This window comes from Penicillium psychrosexuale, assembly GCF_028828465.1.
Source record: "Penicillium psychrosexuale strain IBT 29551 chromosome Unknown utg000005l, whole genome shotgun sequence".
NCBI lineage: Eukaryota > Fungi > Ascomycota > Eurotiomycetes > Eurotiales > Aspergillaceae > Penicillium > Penicillium psychrosexuale.
In genome coordinates this window covers 1,914,625-1,935,131 of record NW_026643190.1, presented here as the reverse complement: position 1 = coordinate 1,935,131, position 20,507 = coordinate 1,914,625, and the positions used below count along the sequence as shown (strand labels likewise).

Genomic DNA, 20,507 nt, shown 5'->3' with positions numbered 1-20,507 from the left:
AAAGCATACAAGTATGCGATAGTTAAATAATGCCTACGAGAATTAAGAAAAAAACCGAATCAAAAACCATCAGAATTAATTCCATCATGTTAAATGCATATTCGTAGATATTGAAGCAATATCGCGTTAAACCGTCAGCTCATGATAGAGAAATAACTGAAGCAAGGCCCGTCAAGAGGGCTAGAACAACGTAAATGGTAAGAAACAAGAGAACCACCACGCAGAAACAGTCCGATGGATTAAACCTCCTGCTGACTCACGGTAGGGTTAATCTTCTCGTCCAATCCAATTTCGGCAGCAAAGGTGCTGTGAGGCTGCCACTTGGAGGAAGTGCGAGGAGTAGTCTCTTCCATCATCTTGTCAACCTGCTCAAGGGTCAGACCCTTGGTCTCGGGAATGAGGAAGTAGGTGTAGACAAAGGCGCAGGTACACAGCGAACCCCAGATGAAGAACACCTTGGCGCCCAGGTTACCCTTGTCGGCATCCGTCATGTAGGGAGTGATAACTGCGATGATGCAGTTCCAGAGCCAGTTGGAGGCGGCGGAGAGGGCAACGCCGCGGGATCGGATAGGCAGAGGGAAGATTTCACCGATGACGACCCAAGCGCCGGGACCCCAGGTGCTGGCAAAGAAGAAGATGTAGATGCAAATGAAAGCGATCATTGCACTGACGGCCTTGGGGTTGTTGCCATCGGTGACACCGATAATGGCGACAATGAACTGGCACACAACCATACCCAGGGCACCCCAGAGGAGCAAAGGACGACGACCGTATCTCTCGATGGCGTAGAAGGAGAGCGGAGTGGAGAAGACATTAACAATAGTGGTGATCATGCTGATCAGGAAGGGGTCCTTGATTGTGCCGAGTTCCTTGAAGAAAGTGGTTCCAAAGTAGAAAATGAAGTTGACACCAGTCCACCTATGGATCATTAGTTCCTGTCCAATATCAGGGGGAAGGTGAGACATACTGCTGCATCATCTGCAGCGAGGTACCCAGGATAGTACGACGAAGGTTGCTGTTAGGGTGCCAAAGGCTTCCAGTGAAGCAGTTGAACCAGGTGACGAAGTATCCACCCTGGGGGATTACCAACAGTTCGTACTGGTTGTTGGCGTCGATCTCATTCAGCTCCATCTCGACAAAGTCCGAATCTTCTGGCTGGCCACGGATACGGGCCAGCACAACGCGAGCCTTATCCTTTTGACCCTTGCGGATGAAGAATCGAGGGGATTCAGGCAGCATGAACAATCCAAAGGCCAAGATAACTGCCCAGAGCATTTGGAGGCCAATGGGGATCCGGTACGACCCGCTGTCTGTACGGTTTTGGGTACCATAGTTCACGCACGAGGCAAGCATCAAACCAATGGTGATGCAGAACTGGTAACCCGAGACCAGGGCACCACGGACCTTGCGGGGTGCAATCTCAGACATGTAGAGAATGATGATAGCCGAGACAAATCCGATACCGAAACCGGAAATGAGACGACCGGCAACGAGAAGCCCAATGCTGGTTGAAGCGGTCTGCAGGACGACACCGACGATGAAGATAGCGCAGCCAGCGATGATAGTGACCCGACGACCGAACCAATCAGCCAGATCACCCGCGATGAGGGCACCGAAGAAGGTTCCAGCGGAGAGAATGGAGACAATGAGCGACTTTCGGGAGGACGGGATGACGAATTGCGCTGCTGTAGTAGTAGCAGGATCCTAGTCGGTTAGTGGGATCCTAGTAACTTGGAGACATTGACGCTCACGAGGCCTTCAAACTCTTCGATGAAGTAGTCCATGCCGAGAACACCGCTGATGTAACCAGAGTCATAACCGAAGAAGATACCACCAAAGGCAGCAAAGGCACACATCAAGTAGGCCTTGAATGTGACCGGGGCCTCGACGCGCGTGGCGTCGATGGGCCCAGAGATGACTGCTCCACCTGGCATGGTAGCAAGTCGATAAGAGTAGATGTAGTTAGTATATCAAGAAAGAGATGAAGTGGGACGTCTCAAAATAAGATAATGTGAGATGAGAGGTGGGGAGAAGAAGAGGAAAGGAAGGGACTGGGAAGGAAGAGATAATTTATATTCTGGGGAAGACAGCTACTTGAGCTCCAACCCCGGACCCTTCCCCATGTCTGAAAAAAAAAAAACACAAACAAACCAAAACACTACAGGGAAACATTAAAAACCAAACCAATCCACATTCGGTTTGGTTACTGCATAAAATACCAGAAATCTAGAAATCGGCTGGAATGACCTGTGTAGCCAAGTCGGCTCTGGAAGTTGACCACGCGATAGAAACGGCAAGTATAGAAAACCGGGGAAGTGTTGCACGGCCTAAGCCGTAAACCTGTCTGATTGGAGGCCCTGATTGGCTGAAATTCCCAGAAATGATCCGTGGATCCCCCCAGGGCTGTCAAAGTGAAAAATACCCACAAAACACTAAAAAACACTAAAAAACATTAAAAAACATAAAAAACACATTACAAACGTCCAAAACCAAACAGAGCCGCGCGTGGAAACTTTGAAACCTCGGAGATGTCCACTTTGGGACAATGGGCCCGGGGAAATAAACTCTAATTGGTTGGCTTCCACGGGACAGTACCCCACGTGCCCCGCAAATACTTTTTGTACTGTGACTCTTACATCTGGGCAGTCAACGGGTAACTATCTCCTTACTAAGTTATTTTACTCATTCACTACCTGGGTAATACTACTAGATCATTAGACAATCCATGGATAAAAAGGTGGCTTAGTTATGAGTCTGGTGACTGGAAAGGACTGCAGTTCACAGTTCAAACTACCAAACTAAATAAAACCTATATCCAAGTCAATGTCACATTGATGGCAAGCCATCCAAAGCACAGACCCAATGGACGCCACACAATCCCACTCTCCACTTTACCTTAAAGGAAAAAACATTCTTGGCGTCAGGCAAGCTGACTATGCAAGGATGGCGGTGTATACAGTAAGAATCAGCACGTTACAAGAATGTTAGGCTTACTGCTTTACAGCTCAAAGGGTGTATGTTCCTAGCCATGTGTAAAAAGAAGCAAAACAAAAACAAGACCATGCTCAGCATAGTCAAAGTGCCAGCTAGTCTATCAAACAAGATTCCCGAGGACAGAAATGGGCTTTTGAGGCTTTCGCCCACGGGGAAACCAACCAGTTACACGTGGGAGACTATACCTGTTTCAGTTCTCATCTCCGCATTCTGGCTTGGCTATCACGTGAAGTCGGTTTTAGTTTGATGAGCGGGCTATTGTCGGGACTTCGTGCTGGTCCATTAGCTGCCTTGCGTTGTCTCAATGGCGCACTTGAGCGGTGGCATGCTATTCGATATCACAAATTGTGACTCTACTAAACGAACCTTCCCCCGCTACCTACCCAACTCTGGAATGGCTAAATACAGCCAATGCTACCTCGTGCTCGTACTCGGCTTACAGGGTACAGAGCTGGTAGACAACTTGCCATATGTTGTCAGTTGAAATGGCACGAGTGACCCACTTTGGACATACGATGGAGACGGAAGTTGGATGGTGAACTGGGATTCTCCGACCAAAAAAATGAGAAAATAGAGGAAGCCGAGGGAGAATCTCCGATGCCGGTGAACATTTTCCATAATGGGGGGTTGGTGTTCCATTCGAGGGAAAATATCTATGCACGAGATCGAGTCCGGAGTAAGACGTACTTATGCCCTACTCCATACTCATTGAGGATATGCAGATGTTTCGGATCTAGCGGCTTTGGGTTAGTCGTCTGGGCACGTATAGATCTGGTATGTTATTACCTATGTACATCAATATCCTCTTTGGGACTTTGATACATGGCCTCGACTATGATTCGTGGCATCCCGTTTTTCCCTTTGGTCAAATCTGACACCTTTTGGCTACCAATTGCATTTAATTGTCCTACGTTGTACTCGTACGGGGATCTCTAGTCGGTTGCACCTGCGTCAAGACTCGGTTCCTACAGAAATAGGTACCGGGTACAATCTTCATTCTCAATAAACGAAACTCTCCGTGTGAACATGCCAAAACTACGCGCCATGTCGGGGCTGAATATCAAGTCCGACCAACCCGCCCGTCTGTCGCCAGTCCTCAATCTCTTTCACATAACTCTTAATCCCCTCTCCCCAGATACTGAACTGCGCCGCCCGCAAGGCTTCACCGTCGTCAAATTGGAGGCCCTCCCGATTGAAGTACCCCGGAGTGCAATCCATCACACCTCTCAGCGCTCGGGCTCTCATCAAAACCTTCGAAGTCCATTCTCCTTCGGAGCGACAGTCCGGCTCAATAGTAAGCCCGGGAACGGTGACATCTGGGTTTCGCTCCGAGATCAACTTGCCGGCTTCCGAAATAATGTAGGCGACATGAACGGCAAGCTGATCGAGAACATAGACCTGGTTCGCTGATGCTCCTGCTTGATACGGACCTGGGAAGAACAGATTGGGAAACCCATTGGTCATTACTCCATGGAGTGAAGTCAGCCCCTTCTGCCATTTTTCCTGCAGGATCTGGTTGTCACGTCCGGTGACGGTCATAGCCCCGCGGTCGGCACTACCCCCAAGACTGTAGCCGGTTCCGAAAATGATGGTGTCCAGGTCATACTCTTGGCCCTCTACCAAGATGCCTCTCTCTGTCACAGTCCGGATCCCTTTTCCGTTCGTGTCCACCAGGGAAACGTCGGGCCGGTTGAATATCGTGAGAAAGTTGTCGCTGAAGCATGGCCGTTTGCACCATCCAGGATACCACGGCTTCAAAGCACTAGCAGTAGCGGGATCGACCACAGTGGTGTCCACGCGATGGCGGATCGCCTCTTGGCGTTGCAAGTCCAATTGATGCATCCGCGTCAGATAGTCTGGGTCAAGACCGGAGGGACTGCCGATCAGTACACCGAGAGACTGCATCTTGGTCCAACCATCATCGACAAGGTCAATATCTGGGAGGGGATTCTCGTTCGAGCAGAAGGCATTGAAATTCTCCATGCGCTTTCGTTGCCAACCGGGGCCTCCTTTGATCATTTTCGCCCACCAGGTGCGATCGGTGAGGTGATTGTAACGCGAATCCACAGAAGATGGTGTGCGCTGAAAGACAATCAATTTCTTTGCACACTCAGCAAGGTGTGGGATCGCCTGGACGGCAGATGCGCCCATTCCGACAAACCCAACTGTCTTGTCTCGTAGTCCATCCATCATCGGGCTGTCTGGACTTCCTCCAGTGTAATCATAGTCCCAGCGCGAGGTGTGGAAAGTCTTCCCCTTGAACGTCTCAAGCCCGTCCAATTTCGGTATCTTCGGTGAACTCAGCAACCCAGTAGCCAAGATGACAAAATCAGACTGTATCGCAGTGGATGACTGGCCACGAGGTTTGATATGGACAGTCCATTGAGAATCCCGCTCATTCCAAACCAAGTTATCGACCTCGGTCTGGAACAAAGCCCGCTGACTGAGCTTCCATTGACTGGCAATGCGCTTCGCGTGTCGCCTCAATTCCGACCCGCTGACATACTTATGCGGCGGCATGTATTTCGTTTCCTCTAGCAACGGCATGTAAGTGTAGCTCTCGACATCGCAGACCAAGCCTGGGTATTTGTTCCACCACCACGTTCCTCCAAAGCCACCTGCTGCATCCACGAAGAGGATCTCGCTCGCACGGAGGAATCCAGATTGGAGCAGTCGCACTGCGAACAGCAGACCTCCGAACCCGGCACCGACGATGAGGACTCGGGTTTGCTTCTGCTGGAGCAGATCGGTGTTGACCACGATGAACTCGTTCAAGTGGGCGGGGTCATCGGTCAAGTCAACATATTGGGTTGGACCGTCAGGGCGTAGGCGTTTCTTGCGTTCTGCGTCATACTGGTCTTGTATCTTCTGCAGATCGTCGCTTGTCTCAGCTATACTGGCTATGTTGGTGGTAGGTTGATCGGGAGCAGGAGGCGCTAGGCCAATAACAGATTTCTCAGATTTCTCAGACATCATGGCAAAGTGATGGAAAAATAATATCTACATGTAACTGAGCAAGACGAATAGGGGGTTATAAATGCCATCGAGAGCAATGTGCTAGCTTCAAACAGATACAAGATGTTTAGCAATCGGTTGTGTTGGTAGTTTCTAGCAAACCGACAGGTAAACGGAAAGCAGAGCAAACGAGGAAAAAGAAATGGGCGTATCTAGGATGAGATACGTACGTATTACGTATAATAAGTAAGCTGTAGATTCCGAACGCAAGGGGCCAGACAGACCCGTTTGGAACTCAATCCAAGAGCTACACTAAGCCCTCGTGCATATTAGAATGGGACCGGCTGTGGATTCACCGTGATAGGTAGGGTATAGGGATAGACTGTAACAGGCCGCTGCGAGAAGGCGTCCGCAATGTGCCTCATTTACTCTAGCACTTCAGAACGGATAGAACTTTATTACTGCGGGCTGTAAATTATAGGACGTTAATGCTGAGCCAAAATAAAAATAAATGTGATTGGATATTATCTGATATTAGCAATTTGGACTCAGGCCTACATTCTCCTCCTTAGCTGGTCAAAGGTTCCTCGAACTCAATCTACATCCCAGTGATTTGCATGCTCAGTGTTAGACTGGGGTAGTAGTGTCCTCCGCGGTTCCTCAGGGATACCATTCTCACCGTCCCCTTCGTCCTGCACCTCCGGTTGTAAAATACGCTGATAACCAGCCCTCCTGTTGACAGATCCTGTGCTCATCCAACTCATCCGATGGCTGGAAATCCGAACGAAAGCAATCTGTACAGAGTTGCAGAATATTAGCCACTACACTACAACACAAATCTCACTATGTCGTATGCAGAAACCCACCTTAGCCGCGAGAACAAAAACAGCCGCCGCAAAAACCATCCAAGACGTCCGCTGCTGGTACTCCCTCCACGGGGCAAAGCAACTCCTCTGATATCCCAACTGCAACTCACACGCATTATCCCCGTGGGTACGGTCCTTGAAAGGCCATGCCCTGTCGTGAATACTTCTGAGACCACAGCATCGGAGCTCATCCTGGATTGACCGGATAGCCTGTGAATTCTTCGACCTGAAAAACTCCTGCCATTGTTGCTCCAGGTTACAAGAGAGGATCCTATCGGGAAAGAGGTACGCGAGTGCTAATGTGGCCACGATGGTCGATATGGCTGTTTGGGCGTGATTGAGTATACCCGATATTGTGTTCCATTGATAATTGCGAGCTGTGTCGTTGTTCAAGCGTGTAAAAATGATTCGTGTGGCTACCAGTGTGAGTATTGTGGTCGGGGAATTTAAGGTCGCGAGGGCTGGAACCCATGTCGGCAAAGGGAGAAGCAAAGCGGAGGTGCGAGCCCAAGATAACCTGTTCCGATGTTAGTCACTATTCTCGTTGATTACACGCTGGTTAGAGGTGTGATGGAGAAGGTCGTAACTCACGCTCCAAGGACCAAGGAGATGGTCACTCCCTAGTGGTGAGGTTTGTTAATAGAGGTCATCGCCAGGCTGGTATTCAATATCTTACCGCAATGAATATGACATAGAGAAGAACAGTTGTATCTAACTTGACCGGCATTATTGTATATTTAGTCAGCTGTTTTAGTCGATGCTTGATTGAAAGAAGGAGAAGAAGAAGAGGTGGACGACATGGGCGGGGTAGGAAGCGGTATGGCTACAGGGCATAAGTACCTTATTTGAGGTACCTTGCTTTCCAGGCAGAATGTGCTTCCGTCTCCTTTCTATTGAGAGTTTGAAAGTGATATCTTATTCCTTTACTTGTTGCAGTCTCCGCAAATTTGGGCAACAGTAGTAACACGAATCGATGTTCTATTACTCAAATCCTCGATGCTATGTCGACCCTATAGTGTAGACATCATATATCCCACAGGCGAGTAATTGATAGCGATAGTGCATGATCTTCGTGTGCCACTACCAGGCCTAAGCCCGACCAGCAAGTTCCTTTTCATGCATGGGCTGGACCTCCTCTATCGTAGGCACAGTATCCAATGCGTCGAGAATGTCAGCGCGAGGACCGGTGAAGTTCTTGCTTCCGTCCACAAACCACTGGAACACGGAGATGATGATAATAACAGCAAATGCTGCAATGCAGTAGTCTATATAGAAAGGTTAGTACGAAAACTGTCATAGATAACCTCGCAGGTTACTCACTCATACTGCTTCCCGTGACCGTGCTTGACGGAGGGAAGACGAAAAGGACGGTAGTCAAAGCGATATATGATAAAGCGACCTAGTCATGATTAGAAATGTTCGGCTTCATTCAAATTCCCTGGCAACATACAATGTCGACAAACCATCCAACTGCATTAGGCAATTTCCATTTTCTTTCCGGGAGCGATTTGCGCCCCTGAAGACAGTTGATGGCAATGGGGATTCCGTAGGACAAGTCAAGAGCCACGACCGAGGCAGATATAATTGCGTTGAACGCACTAGACTCTGTTAGTTACCATTTGCGTTATCGCATAGGTGATGGCGATTACCTTGAAGAGCCGAGGAAGATGCATCCGAATGCGATGACGACAACAACACTGAGAATGAGTGCGTTGAGGGGCAATTTGAGTGTTGGGTGGACCTTTGCAAAGAACCGAGAGGCAGGAAGGCCTCCATCTCTGTGAAGAGTCAGTATACGCACTGTATGCCAGGAAGAATATCAAATACCTTGCAAATGCAAAGATCATTCGGCTACTGGTGGTCATGACGCTGATTATAGCAAAGACCAAGCAGACCAGGGGCAACCTGTAACCTCGCGTCAGTGGAAGCACAATAAGGGAAGTTATGACAACGTACATCAAAAGGCAGATACCACCCGCGTTGCTCTTGGTCGCATCGATCAGGATCTGCAGAAGAGGACCGGCTGCGGAGGTTGCGACCGTTTGCATGTTTCCTGCGACGAATAGAAGAACGATCAAAAAGATACAACCGGTGAAGACTCCGATACCCACGCAGGTAACCATGATTTTCGGTCCCTCGATGTCAGCATTGGGCACCTCTAGAAACGCGTGTCAGTCCCTCTCCCTAACTTCTCAACCCCAGAGTAATCTTTACCTTCGATCATGTGTGCCACCGCATCCTAGATAGTGTTAGTTGAATTGGTTTAGTTTCGCAATGACCATGACTTACAAAGGCAGTAACGCCAAGCCCTCCTTGAAGCAACTGGAATATCTGTTAGTATCATTGCATCGTTACGGTGGATGCAGTAAACATACGCCTAGAAGCCATGCGACTCCATCAGGCCCTAGGCTGAATTAGCAAAAATCATCATAATAGGGTTATCGGGGAGCCATACAGCCGGTTGTATTGACAAAGTCACAGAACACGAAGCTGTGGATGTCAGTAGTCTGCCATAACTTGATACTGCCGAGGATCTCATACTAAGCTGTGTTGTAGTTGGGAGAAGCGCATGCGAGACACGTAATTGACACAATCACAAAACCTCCAATCGACCACATGACTATATATATTGTTAGCGATAGCAAGCCAAGCTGGGAGAGGTAACCCACAAGCACCGCGGTAAATGAGCGGCAAGATGGAGTTCATGAAGGCATTGATGATGAAGGAACCGACGGTCAATCCAACGTAGATGAGGAATTGATGCCAGCGTTGTGGGACATAGCTCTGCATTTCATGTTAGCATTGTAGGAAGAGTATGGAGTGAGCTTCTCACCTCGTGAAGAACCGAGATGATGCCGACAATAAGTTGACTGGAGAGAAGGGAGTTCGTAGCTACGAGTGCAACCTAGTAGTGTGTTAGGTTGAGTACCGCATTGAATGATTGCCTTGCCTACCCAGCCTGCCACATTGATCCAGCCTGTAACCCATGATAGGATTGGGACTGTGCTCGGCCACGCGACTTCGATTCGTTAGTATGAAATGTGACGAGGTATCGGAGGGGAACATACTGGCTAGTAACAGAGTTAGGGTTAGTCCAGGTCATATAGCATATAGTGTCTGTAGGGATAGGATGACTCACCTGCTACCCAATGATATTGTCCACCGGCTCTGCAAAAGGATCAGCTGGTAATATACCAAAAGGGAACATGCCGGAGCTTACGTAGGATATGCCGAGAGAAATTCAGCCAACGAACATGCGATACAAAGATTGCAGAATCCTGCAGTAACCAGTCCTAGAATGCGTGTCAGCGAGGTAGAAACCAAGTATTTCTAACCAACGTACCCCAAATCACACTGGTACTTCCACCAGATGTAAGACTGATCGACAAACTGGCCGAAAGCGCAGTCCACGACTAGCTTGGTTAGCCAAATATCCCGGTCGCAATCCAGGTCTGACATACATTAAGAACCGCAAAGGCCAGACCAAGCATCGACCTAGAGAGTCCTGTCAGTATCAAGCCTGCATATGCTAGCGCATCCCTTACCATGTCGAATGACTACGTTGGAGTTCGGGCTTATGGCCCAAAGCCGCCAACTTGGCATCATCGCCTTGGAGTGAATCGTCTTTCATACTGGATACCGATTTCCGACGTGAATATTTACAAATCTAAGAACTGGGGAGAAGACGACCGCTCTAAGTACGTCCCCTGTTCACACGTATCAGGAAGGCATTGCCAGACGGGTTCTCTTTACGGTTAAGCTCCGATAGGCGATTGACTATTCCATATGCGGGGAAGCTGTGTAGCTGCAAAGTATCTTATCGAGGAGGCTTGACAGGCTTGAGAGGCTTATCAAGAGAGTTTATACGCTAGGCTGCTAGTCGATGTCGCATGGACTTGCCCAACATCGTATAGTCTCGCCACCGGGAATTAGAACAACGGCAAAATTGGGCCTTTTAATTAATTCTTCCATTCAATCGAGGGAGCTTAATAAAATATAATGCATCATAATGTACAATCCAATTTCAAGATGTGAATCAGGTCCCCGCCTTAATTAATTAAATCTCAAATAAAACATAATGCCACGTGACTGTATTTGCTTATTTGCTGTATCTTTATGGTCAACTGCTTCATCAAGGGGTTAAAGGAATCAGGTAGAATTACGGAGGACTACAGCCATGGGTAACTTATTTACTATTGCAACTTACCTAGGTACCATCCAGGGGACTCTTTAAGATTCGAATACAGGTAGTATGACGGTTATAATAACTACAATATTGCGATTAGGTGATCAGATCATTTAACAACTAATATCATACAAGTAGTTGGTTTAAGGCTGTGGTTTTTACAGTTGCGATACCATAATAAATTATACAACCTGATTAAAATTTGCGGCCAGCGGGAGACATACCCGAAGTAGTTTAGCGGGGAGTGTGTCGCATGTGTCCGTAGACGTTCTCTTGGCTGAAAGTGTCGAGGGCGAGAGTGGTGCGATGAATGTGGAGTCGATGAAGGTATTGCCCAGCGTGAGGATGCCTCAAAGGCGTAACGATGAGGCTCACAGATCCCCCCGGCTGGGCGTAGAAGATCGATCAGAAGATGTATGTTTTTGGTAAGAAAACAGTGACAGCCTGCTGTTGAAGGCTCATCACATCTTTGGAAGGATCCACAGGGAGCAGATCAGGAAAAGCAGCCTTGATTGATATGAAAGAAGAGAAGCTAGAGAAGCAGAGATCTGGGAGAAATGGAAGAGGCAGGGTCACCTTCATTACCCTCACCTTCATCCTTACTATTACGATCCACTCGTCATACTCCTGTTTGCCTATCTGCTTGATTGCTTGCTTGCTAGTTTGCATTAGCTAGATTGTTTGCTAGATAGAAGTTTGCATTGTTTGCAAAGGGGACAGCTATATTAACTAGCTGCTTCCCACTTTACAATCTGCTTCTTCTTTCTCCCTTATCTTAGTTATTTTGAATAGAATGCACTCTGCTTCCTTTGCAAGATCTGGCACGTCACACTTACCTTCATCCTCACCTTCATCCTCACCTTCATCCTCACCTTCATCCTCACCTTCATCCTCACCTTCATCCTCACCTTCATCCTCACCTTCATCCTCACCTTCATCCTCACCTTCATCCTCACCTTCATCACCAATTCTTCATCGACCTTTACCAGCCTTGCCATCCTTTTGCTAGATAGCTAGGTATCTATATCTCGTCGTGGTAAAGGTTACATACGGGCACGCCAGCCACCTCGCTTCAAAGAGGATAAGGTCCAAGTGCAAGCTACCCAGGGTGTCCTTTGCCCAGATTGTCGTCAATTCAATCGATCACATAGCTGTGACCCAGTTTGCCAAACCTGCGGCGATCATTTTACCCCACAGACTGGCTGTTCAGATTTGTGTGATGCTGCTCCCTGCTGTGGCTGTTGCGATAAGAAACTTGTTGATGAATCGTCTGAATCTTTTGTGATCGGCGCTAACGGGTTGCCAGTCTAGAAGGTATAGTTATCTTGCTACTTGCAAGAAGTTCATACCCACTAATGGGATTTTTCTTCTTTTAGGTTATTTTCCCTCATTTACAACCCGTCATTGAAACACTTCTCGACTTCATCCTTTCAGACCAGACCTTAGAGGTTGATTTTATCCGTGCCCCCTACCATACCATAGTCAAATCTATCGGAGGCATAGACGCCTTTACGGATATAGTGTACAATACAACTCTACCAGGAATCAAGGCTTTACAGGGCAATCTTCTTACCATGGAATTGTATGTTAATATGTAGGCCTTTTCTCTCTGGAGTAGCTAATGAATCGTACGGGTGAGCTCGGCTGGGGGTACTCGGGGCATATTGCGCTGGGTACGTACACTGTACAGATACGAGGAGTTGGTGGCGCCTTTAACATTCGCGACGATAATGGATATAGACTGTGTATCGGAATCGGGTTTGCGGGGTAGCTTGGTGGGGGACCGCCTCACGTCGCTGATATGGATGGCGCGAGGAGATGGGTCAACGATGTTGCTCTCTACTGTCGTAGCCGGCGCTTATGGTGCGGGCTTGCTGCCACTAACGCGGAGCTTGCGGAACAAGATCAGACAGTATGGGTGATCGATACTAGGAATGTACCTGGAACAGAGGCACCCCTTAGCCCACCTATAAACTGGCAAAATTGGGCATTTTAATTAATTATTCCGTTCAATCGAGGGATCTGAGTAAAATATAATGCATCATAATGTAGAATACAGTTTCGAGATGTCAACGTTATGCTATCTTGCGTTTCATCTCTCTACTGTGGATTTTCATGCTAAATGCCCTAAACGAATAGTACTCCGCACATTTATGATAACGAAGTATTAGGTTATATATACAGAGAGTGGATAGTTATCGAGATATCACCTAGTTGTAGATATATATTTCAGTATTTTCTATAATCGGAGAGAGGAATGTCCAGCCGAGAGTCAGCCCTACATTGTTAAGGGGCGGCCTTGAAGAAATGCAATGTACAATATACATTTAATAATATTTGGCGATTGCAAAGTTACTTCAAATGAAGGTTATAGATGTACATGATCAACCTGATAGCAATAACTCCAGATATGCCTATTCTCAGCGCATATAGTGCCTTGGAATCCACCAAATGCCAAATCCGATCCCATATCCCAAATCCAAATCCCAAACTCCATTCAACCCCAAATCGCAAATCGAGCAGAAAAGTACATCCTCCAGTGGTTCAAGACGACCAGCATCTTGAAGTACGATCTTGAAGTACGAATCCGATGTTCAATGTATCATCGAGAATACGTGTCGAGTGCATGCTGGAGTTCATGCAGACTATTCTTGTCGCCGTACGCGTCCATCAACTGTTGGTTTCGAGCCAGGCGCTGCTCTTCCTCTAGTAGAGCTTGTTCCCGACGTAACTTGGCAGCGACGTAATAATTGTATGCTCCAAAACCTGCACGTGCCATAGTTAGTATGGCCCACACCACGGAAGAATACGCATTGAACATACCGAGACCAATTGTGGCCATGAAAGGAATCAGGCTAAAGTAAAGCGAGTCAGTAAACCATCCCAAAAGAGAAAAAAAGGGGCGGCATAACGTACAGCCGCCCATTCCGAGGCTTAAAAGTGGTTCTGGTTGGGTTTCCGTATGGTTTGTTCGCACCGGGGAGAGCAAATTGAGACAACATGGTATATATTTTGTATGTTGATGTTCCTGGGGGAGTATAATTTGGATATTCAGGAGTATGGAAGTGAAAAAGGGAAAAAAGTAAAGAAACCAAGGAGTAAAGGAGCAATAGAGCGAAAGCCGGCTTAATGGGGTAACGGAAGAGACGGATTGCGGGGAATAATGACGTTAAGTGCCGAGGATCGCTTCTTATACCGCCAGCCCTCTTATACCGCCAGGGGAGGGGAGATCATGCCACGTCCACTGATCTTCATCATACAATTGTGTGGTGTTGTCTAGAGCAAAAGTCCTACAATTTGGAGTATGTTACATTGAAATCATATCATAATTGAATCATCGTGTCGTGTGTTACCTGCATTCGGAAAAGATCAAACCCGCCTCGTCAGTGTCTCGCCTATAATTTATTGTTAACTGCATAAATTCCATTTGCCGAAGTATCATATGAGACCGACGGCCTGAAGCCTGATCGTCCAAGTGGCTTAATTGCCGTTTAATTGCCATTGTTCTGAGGGGCAGGAGTTGCCGGACCCTCCGGGGTCACATAAGCCTAGGATAATTCGTCAGCGCAATCCGGGGAAATTACCCCATACGGAGCATTTACCTTGGTCATTCCACCATCGACTACAAAGTCCGTTCCATTCACGAAGCTGCTCTCGTCGCTGGCCAGGAAAACCACAGCGTGAGCCTGCTCAATGGGTTCACCAAACCGACCGGTGGGGAAGTGCACCTCTCGGCGGAACCGCTTGGCCTTGTCATCACCCAGCCAGTCTTGCAGAAGAGGGGTGCTATACCGCGTGAGCTAATTTCACAAAAACCCAGTAGGAAAACTTACTTTAGGGGAGCCGGACAGAGAGCGTTGAAACGGAATCCCTCACGAGCGTGAACGATAGCCAACTCCCGAGTCATCGCCAGGACCGCACCCTTACTCGCCGTGTACGCAAGCTGGGGAGTGGCGGCACCAACCAAGGCGACGACACTAGCTGTGTTGATGATACTGCCACGGGACTTCTTGTGACGACGCAGACTGAGGACGGCGTGCTTGCTGCCGAACCAGACACCCTTAACATTGATGTTCTGTGTGAGGTCCCAGATCTTCTCGGGGGTATCGATGGCATCTGCGTCGTTGGCGTGCATGATTCCGGCGTTGTTGAAGATCACGTCGGTACCTCCCCAGCTATCCTGTGACTCAACCATTGCCTGCACATCCGATTCCTTGGACACATCACATCGGATCGACTCGACTCGAGCGGTGGGAACTAATTCCTTCACCTTGGCCAGTCCCTTCGCGAGGGCGGGCTCGGAGACATCGGCCATCAGGACATTGGCACCCTCTCGGGCGAAGAGGATACTTGTTTCGAGACCGATGCCACTAACCAAGTTCGGAATCGGTTAGGCTTGTGACGGCATTGTATTTTTCAGGGTTAAACAGTCCACATACCCGCCTGCACCTGTGATGATGGCATTCTTGCCTTGGAGACGTCCTCGGGGAGTAGTGGCAGCCATTATGACCTTATCTTGAGCTCTGTTTGTATAAATGGAATCTAGATTAGCAATGACTCAACCGCCAACATTACAGCGTGTGATATATCTATAGAAAATGCTAGAAGGAGGCCACCCACATGAACTGAGAATATTGAATTAATATGAGAGTTGTCGATAAGTGTGTTGCACCAAAGGGGTATACGCGGGGCACGTGGGCAGCGTGGATCCCATTAGATAAGCGGTGACGGTGTTGGCCCGAAGCGGTAAGGCGACACCGATATCCGCTGATAAGCTTCCAAGCTGTCCAGGTGCGCTGGCCTGTCGATTTGCTTGATTTACCCGATTTGTCTGACTTGGAACGTGACTGTTATCGCTTTATCCCGGCTTTATCTTGCTTCCCCTCACTTCTTTCTATACTCTGTATCCCTATACTCCCAATCCCACTCTTTGGCCAGATCCATCATGTCGAGCCCCGCAGACCCCGAGGTCACAGTCGAGAATGTCGCCGAGATCCTCAAGAATGACACAAAAGTGAAGGTGGCAGGAGTCGATGTGGATGGAATTCTGCGCGGAAAACTCATGAAGAAAGATAAGTTCTTGTCTGTCATCACCGAGGGCTTCGGGTTCTGCTCTGTGATCTTCGGCTGGGATCAACATGATGCGACGTATTATAAGGAGCTGGCCATCAGCAACAAGCAGAACGGATACCGCGACCTTCTCGCAGTCCCAGATTTGCGCAGTTTCCGTCGTATCCCTTGGGAGAACAATGTGCCCTTTTTCCTCATCAGCTTCTTGGATCCAGAGACACGGGAGCCGGTGTGCGCCTGTCCACGAGGTTTGATAAAGACTGCGGCTGCCAAAGCCGAGGCGGCGGGCTATCGGGCGATGGCAGGAGGTATGTCCGATCGCTGACCAAGGAGTGTGCGATTCAATGGCTGATCAGGATATTACCCAGCGGAATATGAATTCTACCAATTTCGCACGCCGGGCAACCATGCCACCCCCGAACAAGGCGCATCCGCAACAGCTGCCTTCCTCAAGTCGAATCCAGTCGATGCATTGCCGCCTGTGACAGAAGGCATGTTTGGTTATTCAATCACTCGGCCCCTCCACAACCAAGATTACTACTATGGCATTTTCGACGCCTGTGAGAAGTTCCGATGCGATATTGAAGGGTGGCATACTGAGAGTGGACCAGGAGTCTATGAAGCTGTTAGTGCCATGATAGTACACGGTCGTATTGGGACTAAACATTGTGATAGGCACTACAATTTGGCGAAGCAAAGGACATGGCTGATAAGGCGGGGTTGTTCAAGTGGGTTTGTTCCTTTGCCAGTCCGGGTTGGGCCAGCTAACTTGTTATAGGTACGTCGTCAAATCATTCGGAATCAAGCATGGCATCACCCCATGCTTCATGGCCAAACCCCGACAAGGCCTGCCAGGGAACAGCGGACACATGCACATCTCGCTCGTCACGGCCGACGGGAAGAATGCCTTCATTCGTGATACCCCGGATCCATCCCCGCTCTACCCCGATATCGCTCATCTATCCGACTTGGGTCGACACTTCCTAGCTGGCCTTCTCGTCGGCCTACCGGATATCATGCCGATCTTGGCCCCGACGATCAATTCCTACAAACGCCTGGTGGAGAACTTCTGGGCGCCGGTCACAGTCTCCTGGGGACTGGAGCACCGGGCCGCATCAATCCGTCTGATTACCCCACCGACAGCTAGTCCGAAAGCGACCAGGTTCGAGGTGCGAGTGCCGGGTGCGGACACCAATGCGCATCTCGTCCTGGCAGCGATCCTAGCATTGGGATGGCGCGGAGTCGAGAAGAAGCTTGAGATTCCCTTGCCGCCTCTTGCTCGCGGCGAGGATATGGGCGGTGCCAGTGATAAGGGTGTGCGTCTGGCCAAATCCTTGAAAGAGGCGGTCGTTACATTTACGCGACCGGAGAGTATCGCACGAGAAGTGTTTGGCGATTTATTCGTCGATCACTTTGCCGGAACTCGGGAACACGAGGTGCGCTTGTGGGAGGAGGCGGTGACTGATTGGTATGTGACATCATTACCCCGTACTCATTCGTATACTGACAAGTTCACAGGGAGATGAAGCGATACATCGAGACGGTGTAAATGCCGTATTCCCTTTCATATCGATTTTTGATTTACAGAGAGACACGGGTTAGAAGAATGAAGAATTGTACATAGTCGCATTGGCCTAGAGATTGGTGAAGGGTGTGTAAGGCACGATATTAGCAGGCATACTACCCCAGATATATACCAAATGACATTCAACGAATTGGAAGTTGTCGATTTACCGGAGTTCGGATGTATTCTATATATATCGAGTTGTCACATGCCGATGAACACAGGGTGACGCAGAAAACCGCCGGGACAACTCGGCTTCGGATGTGACTCTTTTGAACCCTGCGAGATATGGACGATCAGAGACAACCGCGGTTGATTGGAGTTTCCGGGGAATGCGGAGAGCTTCTACTCCGTACAGCCACTTTCGGGTGAAGCAGGGGGGCGAATTGTGCAAAGCTTGCTATTACACTTCTTTATTATCATTCTAAACAACAGTCAAGCTGTGGAACTGTGTTCTTCGAAAGATACCGACGTGAACAGCCTAATAATACTCGGTGTGCGGCGTACGCCGTTCTAATTGAGATCGTGTATAGAACTAATATAAGCTTAAAAGATGAAGATCGGGAAATGTCGGCCGAGAGGAAGAGTTTCCCGTGGAAAACCCATGAAAAGTCGTCCATCGAACGCGTTTCGGTATCAGAAAGACACAGAAGAGTCGGGAAATTATAAGAAGCGACACGGTCAAACGGGGAAAATGGGGGACAATCGGCTTTCCGGCTTATCATTGGGCGGGTCCAGAACAACCGCGGCAACTTTTGGGTGACTCTGACGTATTCGATACCCTCGGGCAGATGGCTATATAGGAACAATATCACTCTGGCTTTTCCTGCTTTCTGCTCTGTGGAATTTGAAAATTGACGTTCTATACATGGAATAATACTACACACACTACCCATCTACATATTCCATACACATACGTCATGTCTTTCGTCGAAACACAGCTCAAGGATGTCGCTATCCTAGGCGCCATCAACAACGATGCTCGCAAGATCCTGACCAAGGAGGCATGTGCCTTCTTGGCGATGCTGCACCGCACCTTCAACCCTACCCGCAAAGCTCTTCTCCAGCGCCGTGTCGAGCGCCAGGCCGAGCTTGACAAGGGAAACCTCCTCGACTTCCTCCCCGAGACTAAGCACATCCGTGAGAATGACGCCTGGAAGGGTGCTCCTCCCGCTCCCGGTCTCGTCGACCGTCGTGTTGAAATTACCGGCCCCACTGACCGCAAGATGGTCGTAAACGCCTTGAACTCCGATGTCTGGACTTACATGGCCGATTTCGAAGATTCCAGCGCCCCCACCTGGGACAACATGGTCAACGGCCAGGTCAACTTGTACGACGCTATCCGTCGCCAGGTAGACTTCAAGCAGGGAGAGAAGGAGTACAAGCTCCGTACTGACCGCACCCTGCCCACTCTGATTGCCCGTGCCCGTGGCTGGCACCTCGAGGAGAAGCACTTCACCGTGAACGGCGAGCCCATCTCCGGCAGTCTGTTCGATTTCGGTCTGTACTTCTTCCACAACGCCAAGGAGCTCGTCGCCCGCGGCGCCGGTCCTTACTTCTACCTCCCCAAGATGGAGTCCCACTTGGAAGCTCGTCTCTGGAACGACGTCTTCAACCTGTCCCAGGACTTCGTCGGTCTGCCCCGCGGAACCATCCGTGGAACTGTCCTCATTGAGACCATCACCGCCGCTTTCGAGATGGACGAGATCATCTACGAGCTCCGCGATCACAGCTCCGGTCTTAACTGCGGCCGCTGGGATTACATCTTCTCCTTCATCAAGAAATTCCGCAACCACCCCAACTTCGTCCTCCCCGACCGCTCTGACGTCACCATGACCGTGCCCTTCATGGACGCCTACGTGAAGCTCCTCATCAAGACCTGCCACCGTCGTGGCGTCCACGCCATGGGTGGCATGGCCGCACAGATCCCCATCAAGAACGACCCCGCCGCCAACGACAAGGCCATGGAGAGCGTCCGCGCCGACAAGCTGCGCGAAGTGCGCGCCGGCCACGACGGCACCTGGGTTGCCCACCCCGCCCTGGCACACATTGCCTCCGACGTGTTCAACACCTACATGCCCACACCCAACCAGCTCTTCATCCGCCGCGAGGAAGTGCACATCACCGCCAACGACCTCCTCAACACCAACGTCCCCGGCAACATCACCGAGGAAGGCATCCGCAAGAACCTGAACATCGGCCTCAGCTACATGGAGGGCTGGCTCCGCGGTGTCGGCTGCGTGCCCATCAACTACCTCATGGAGGACGCCGCCACAGCCGAGGTCTCCCGCAGTCAGCTGTGGCAGTGGACCCGCCACAACGTCCTCACTGCCGAGGGCAAGCGCATGGACAAGGCCTTCGCGCTGCGTCTGCTGCAGGAGCAGGCTGATAGCCTCGCTGCTCAGGGTGCCAAGGGCAACAAGTACCAGCTTGCTGCTCGCTACTTCGCTGGCCAGGTTACCGGTGAGGATTACGCCGATTTCTTGACCAGCTTGCTGTACAATGAGATCTCCTCTGCTGGTAGTGCTGCTAAGCTTTGAATGGGCTTTAATTTTATGATGATGAATACCCTTTGTTTCTTTTTGTCTGGTCTTGACTTTATCGCCAGATTACCATCTGCAGTTAGCATAGTTGTATAAAATTTATTTTATTCCGATTATCCATTTACTAGTGTAGTATTTAGATGGGTTGTTTATGTTTTGCGTATTTCAAGTGTTAAAATAAATTGTAATCGGAATCATACTGACTGATGTATTACCACCCACGTCTTGGATACTCTTTGATCCGCAATATTCTGTCAGAACGAGAAATACACCATTTATCCTTACTAAGTAAGGTGTGCACCTTTTTAGCCTAGTCGTAACATGCCGTG

The 20,507-nt window shown here is 49.3% G+C and overlaps 8 protein-coding genes across 8 annotated transcripts; 2 read left to right on the top strand and 6 right to left on the bottom strand.

Annotated features, from left to right (window-relative positions):
- Positions 1-239: 239 nt before the first annotated feature.
- Positions 240-1,934, bottom strand: N7518_009653 (sugar porter family MFS transporter; the record flags this gene model as incomplete). The annotated part of the gene is made up of 3 exons (XM_057190579.1): positions 240-918; positions 968-1,704; positions 1,752-1,934. 3 exons carry the CDS (start codon positions 1,932-1,934, stop codon positions 240-242), a joined length of 1,599 nt encoding a protein of 532 aa, XP_057038235.1.
- Positions 1,935-4,029: 2,095 nt separating this feature from the next.
- Positions 4,030-5,967, bottom strand: N7518_009652 (flavin-containing monooxygenase; the record flags this gene model as incomplete). The annotated part of the gene is made up of 1 exon (XM_057190578.1): positions 4,030-5,967. One exon carries the CDS (start codon positions 5,965-5,967, stop codon positions 4,030-4,032), a length of 1,938 nt encoding a protein of 645 aa, XP_057038234.1.
- Positions 5,968-6,542: 575 nt separating this feature from the next.
- On the bottom strand, positions 6,543-7,542 carry N7518_009651 (uncharacterized protein; the record flags this gene model as incomplete). Its single annotated transcript, XM_057190577.1, has 4 exons — positions 6,543-6,743; positions 6,816-7,332; positions 7,407-7,435; positions 7,492-7,542. 4 exons carry the CDS (start codon positions 7,540-7,542, stop codon positions 6,543-6,545), a joined length of 798 nt encoding a protein of 265 aa, XP_057038233.1.
- Positions 7,543-7,904: 362 nt separating this feature from the next.
- On the bottom strand, positions 7,905-10,446 carry N7518_009650 (uncharacterized protein; the record flags this gene model as incomplete). The annotated part of the gene is made up of 20 exons (XM_057190576.1): positions 7,905-8,080; positions 8,136-8,214; positions 8,266-8,413; positions 8,465-8,593; positions 8,643-8,720; positions 8,772-8,973; positions 9,030-9,054; positions 9,105-9,137; positions 9,191-9,219; positions 9,271-9,305; positions 9,357-9,435; positions 9,485-9,599; positions 9,649-9,720; positions 9,770-9,834; positions 9,884-9,886; positions 9,955-9,983; positions 10,036-10,108; positions 10,159-10,228; positions 10,277-10,310; positions 10,361-10,446. The coding sequence occupies 20 exons, from the start codon at positions 10,444-10,446 to the stop codon at positions 7,905-7,907; spliced, it is 1,560 nt and encodes a 519-aa protein (XP_057038232.1).
- A 3,157-nt stretch (positions 10,447-13,603) lies between these two features.
- On the bottom strand, positions 13,604-14,003 carry N7518_009649 (uncharacterized protein; the record flags this gene model as incomplete). Its single annotated transcript, XM_057190575.1, has 3 exons — positions 13,604-13,767; positions 13,825-13,856; positions 13,918-14,003. 3 exons carry the CDS (start codon positions 14,001-14,003, stop codon positions 13,604-13,606), a joined length of 282 nt encoding a protein of 93 aa, XP_057038231.1.
- Positions 14,004-14,492: 489 nt separating this feature from the next.
- Positions 14,493-15,505, bottom strand: N7518_009648 (putative short-chain dehydrogenase/reductase family protein; the record flags this gene model as incomplete). The annotated part of the gene is made up of 4 exons (XM_057190574.1): positions 14,493-14,549; positions 14,604-14,787; positions 14,835-15,371; positions 15,441-15,505. 4 exons carry the CDS (start codon positions 15,503-15,505, stop codon positions 14,493-14,495), a joined length of 843 nt encoding a protein of 280 aa, XP_057038230.1.
- A 441-nt stretch (positions 15,506-15,946) lies between these two features.
- Positions 15,947-17,620, top strand: N7518_009647 (glutamine synthetase family protein; the record flags this gene model as incomplete). Its single annotated transcript, XM_057190573.1, has 5 exons — positions 15,947-16,379; positions 16,440-16,696; positions 16,747-16,799; positions 16,850-17,539; positions 17,590-17,620. The coding sequence occupies 5 exons, from the start codon at positions 15,947-15,949 to the stop codon at positions 17,618-17,620; spliced, it is 1,464 nt and encodes a 487-aa protein (XP_057038229.1).
- A 935-nt stretch (positions 17,621-18,555) lies between these two features.
- Positions 18,556-20,175, top strand: N7518_009646 (malate synthase; the record flags this gene model as incomplete). The annotated part of the gene is made up of 1 exon (XM_057190572.1): positions 18,556-20,175. One exon carries the CDS (start codon positions 18,556-18,558, stop codon positions 20,173-20,175), a length of 1,620 nt encoding a protein of 539 aa, XP_057038228.1.
- Between the last annotated feature and the right edge of the window lie 332 nt (positions 20,176-20,507).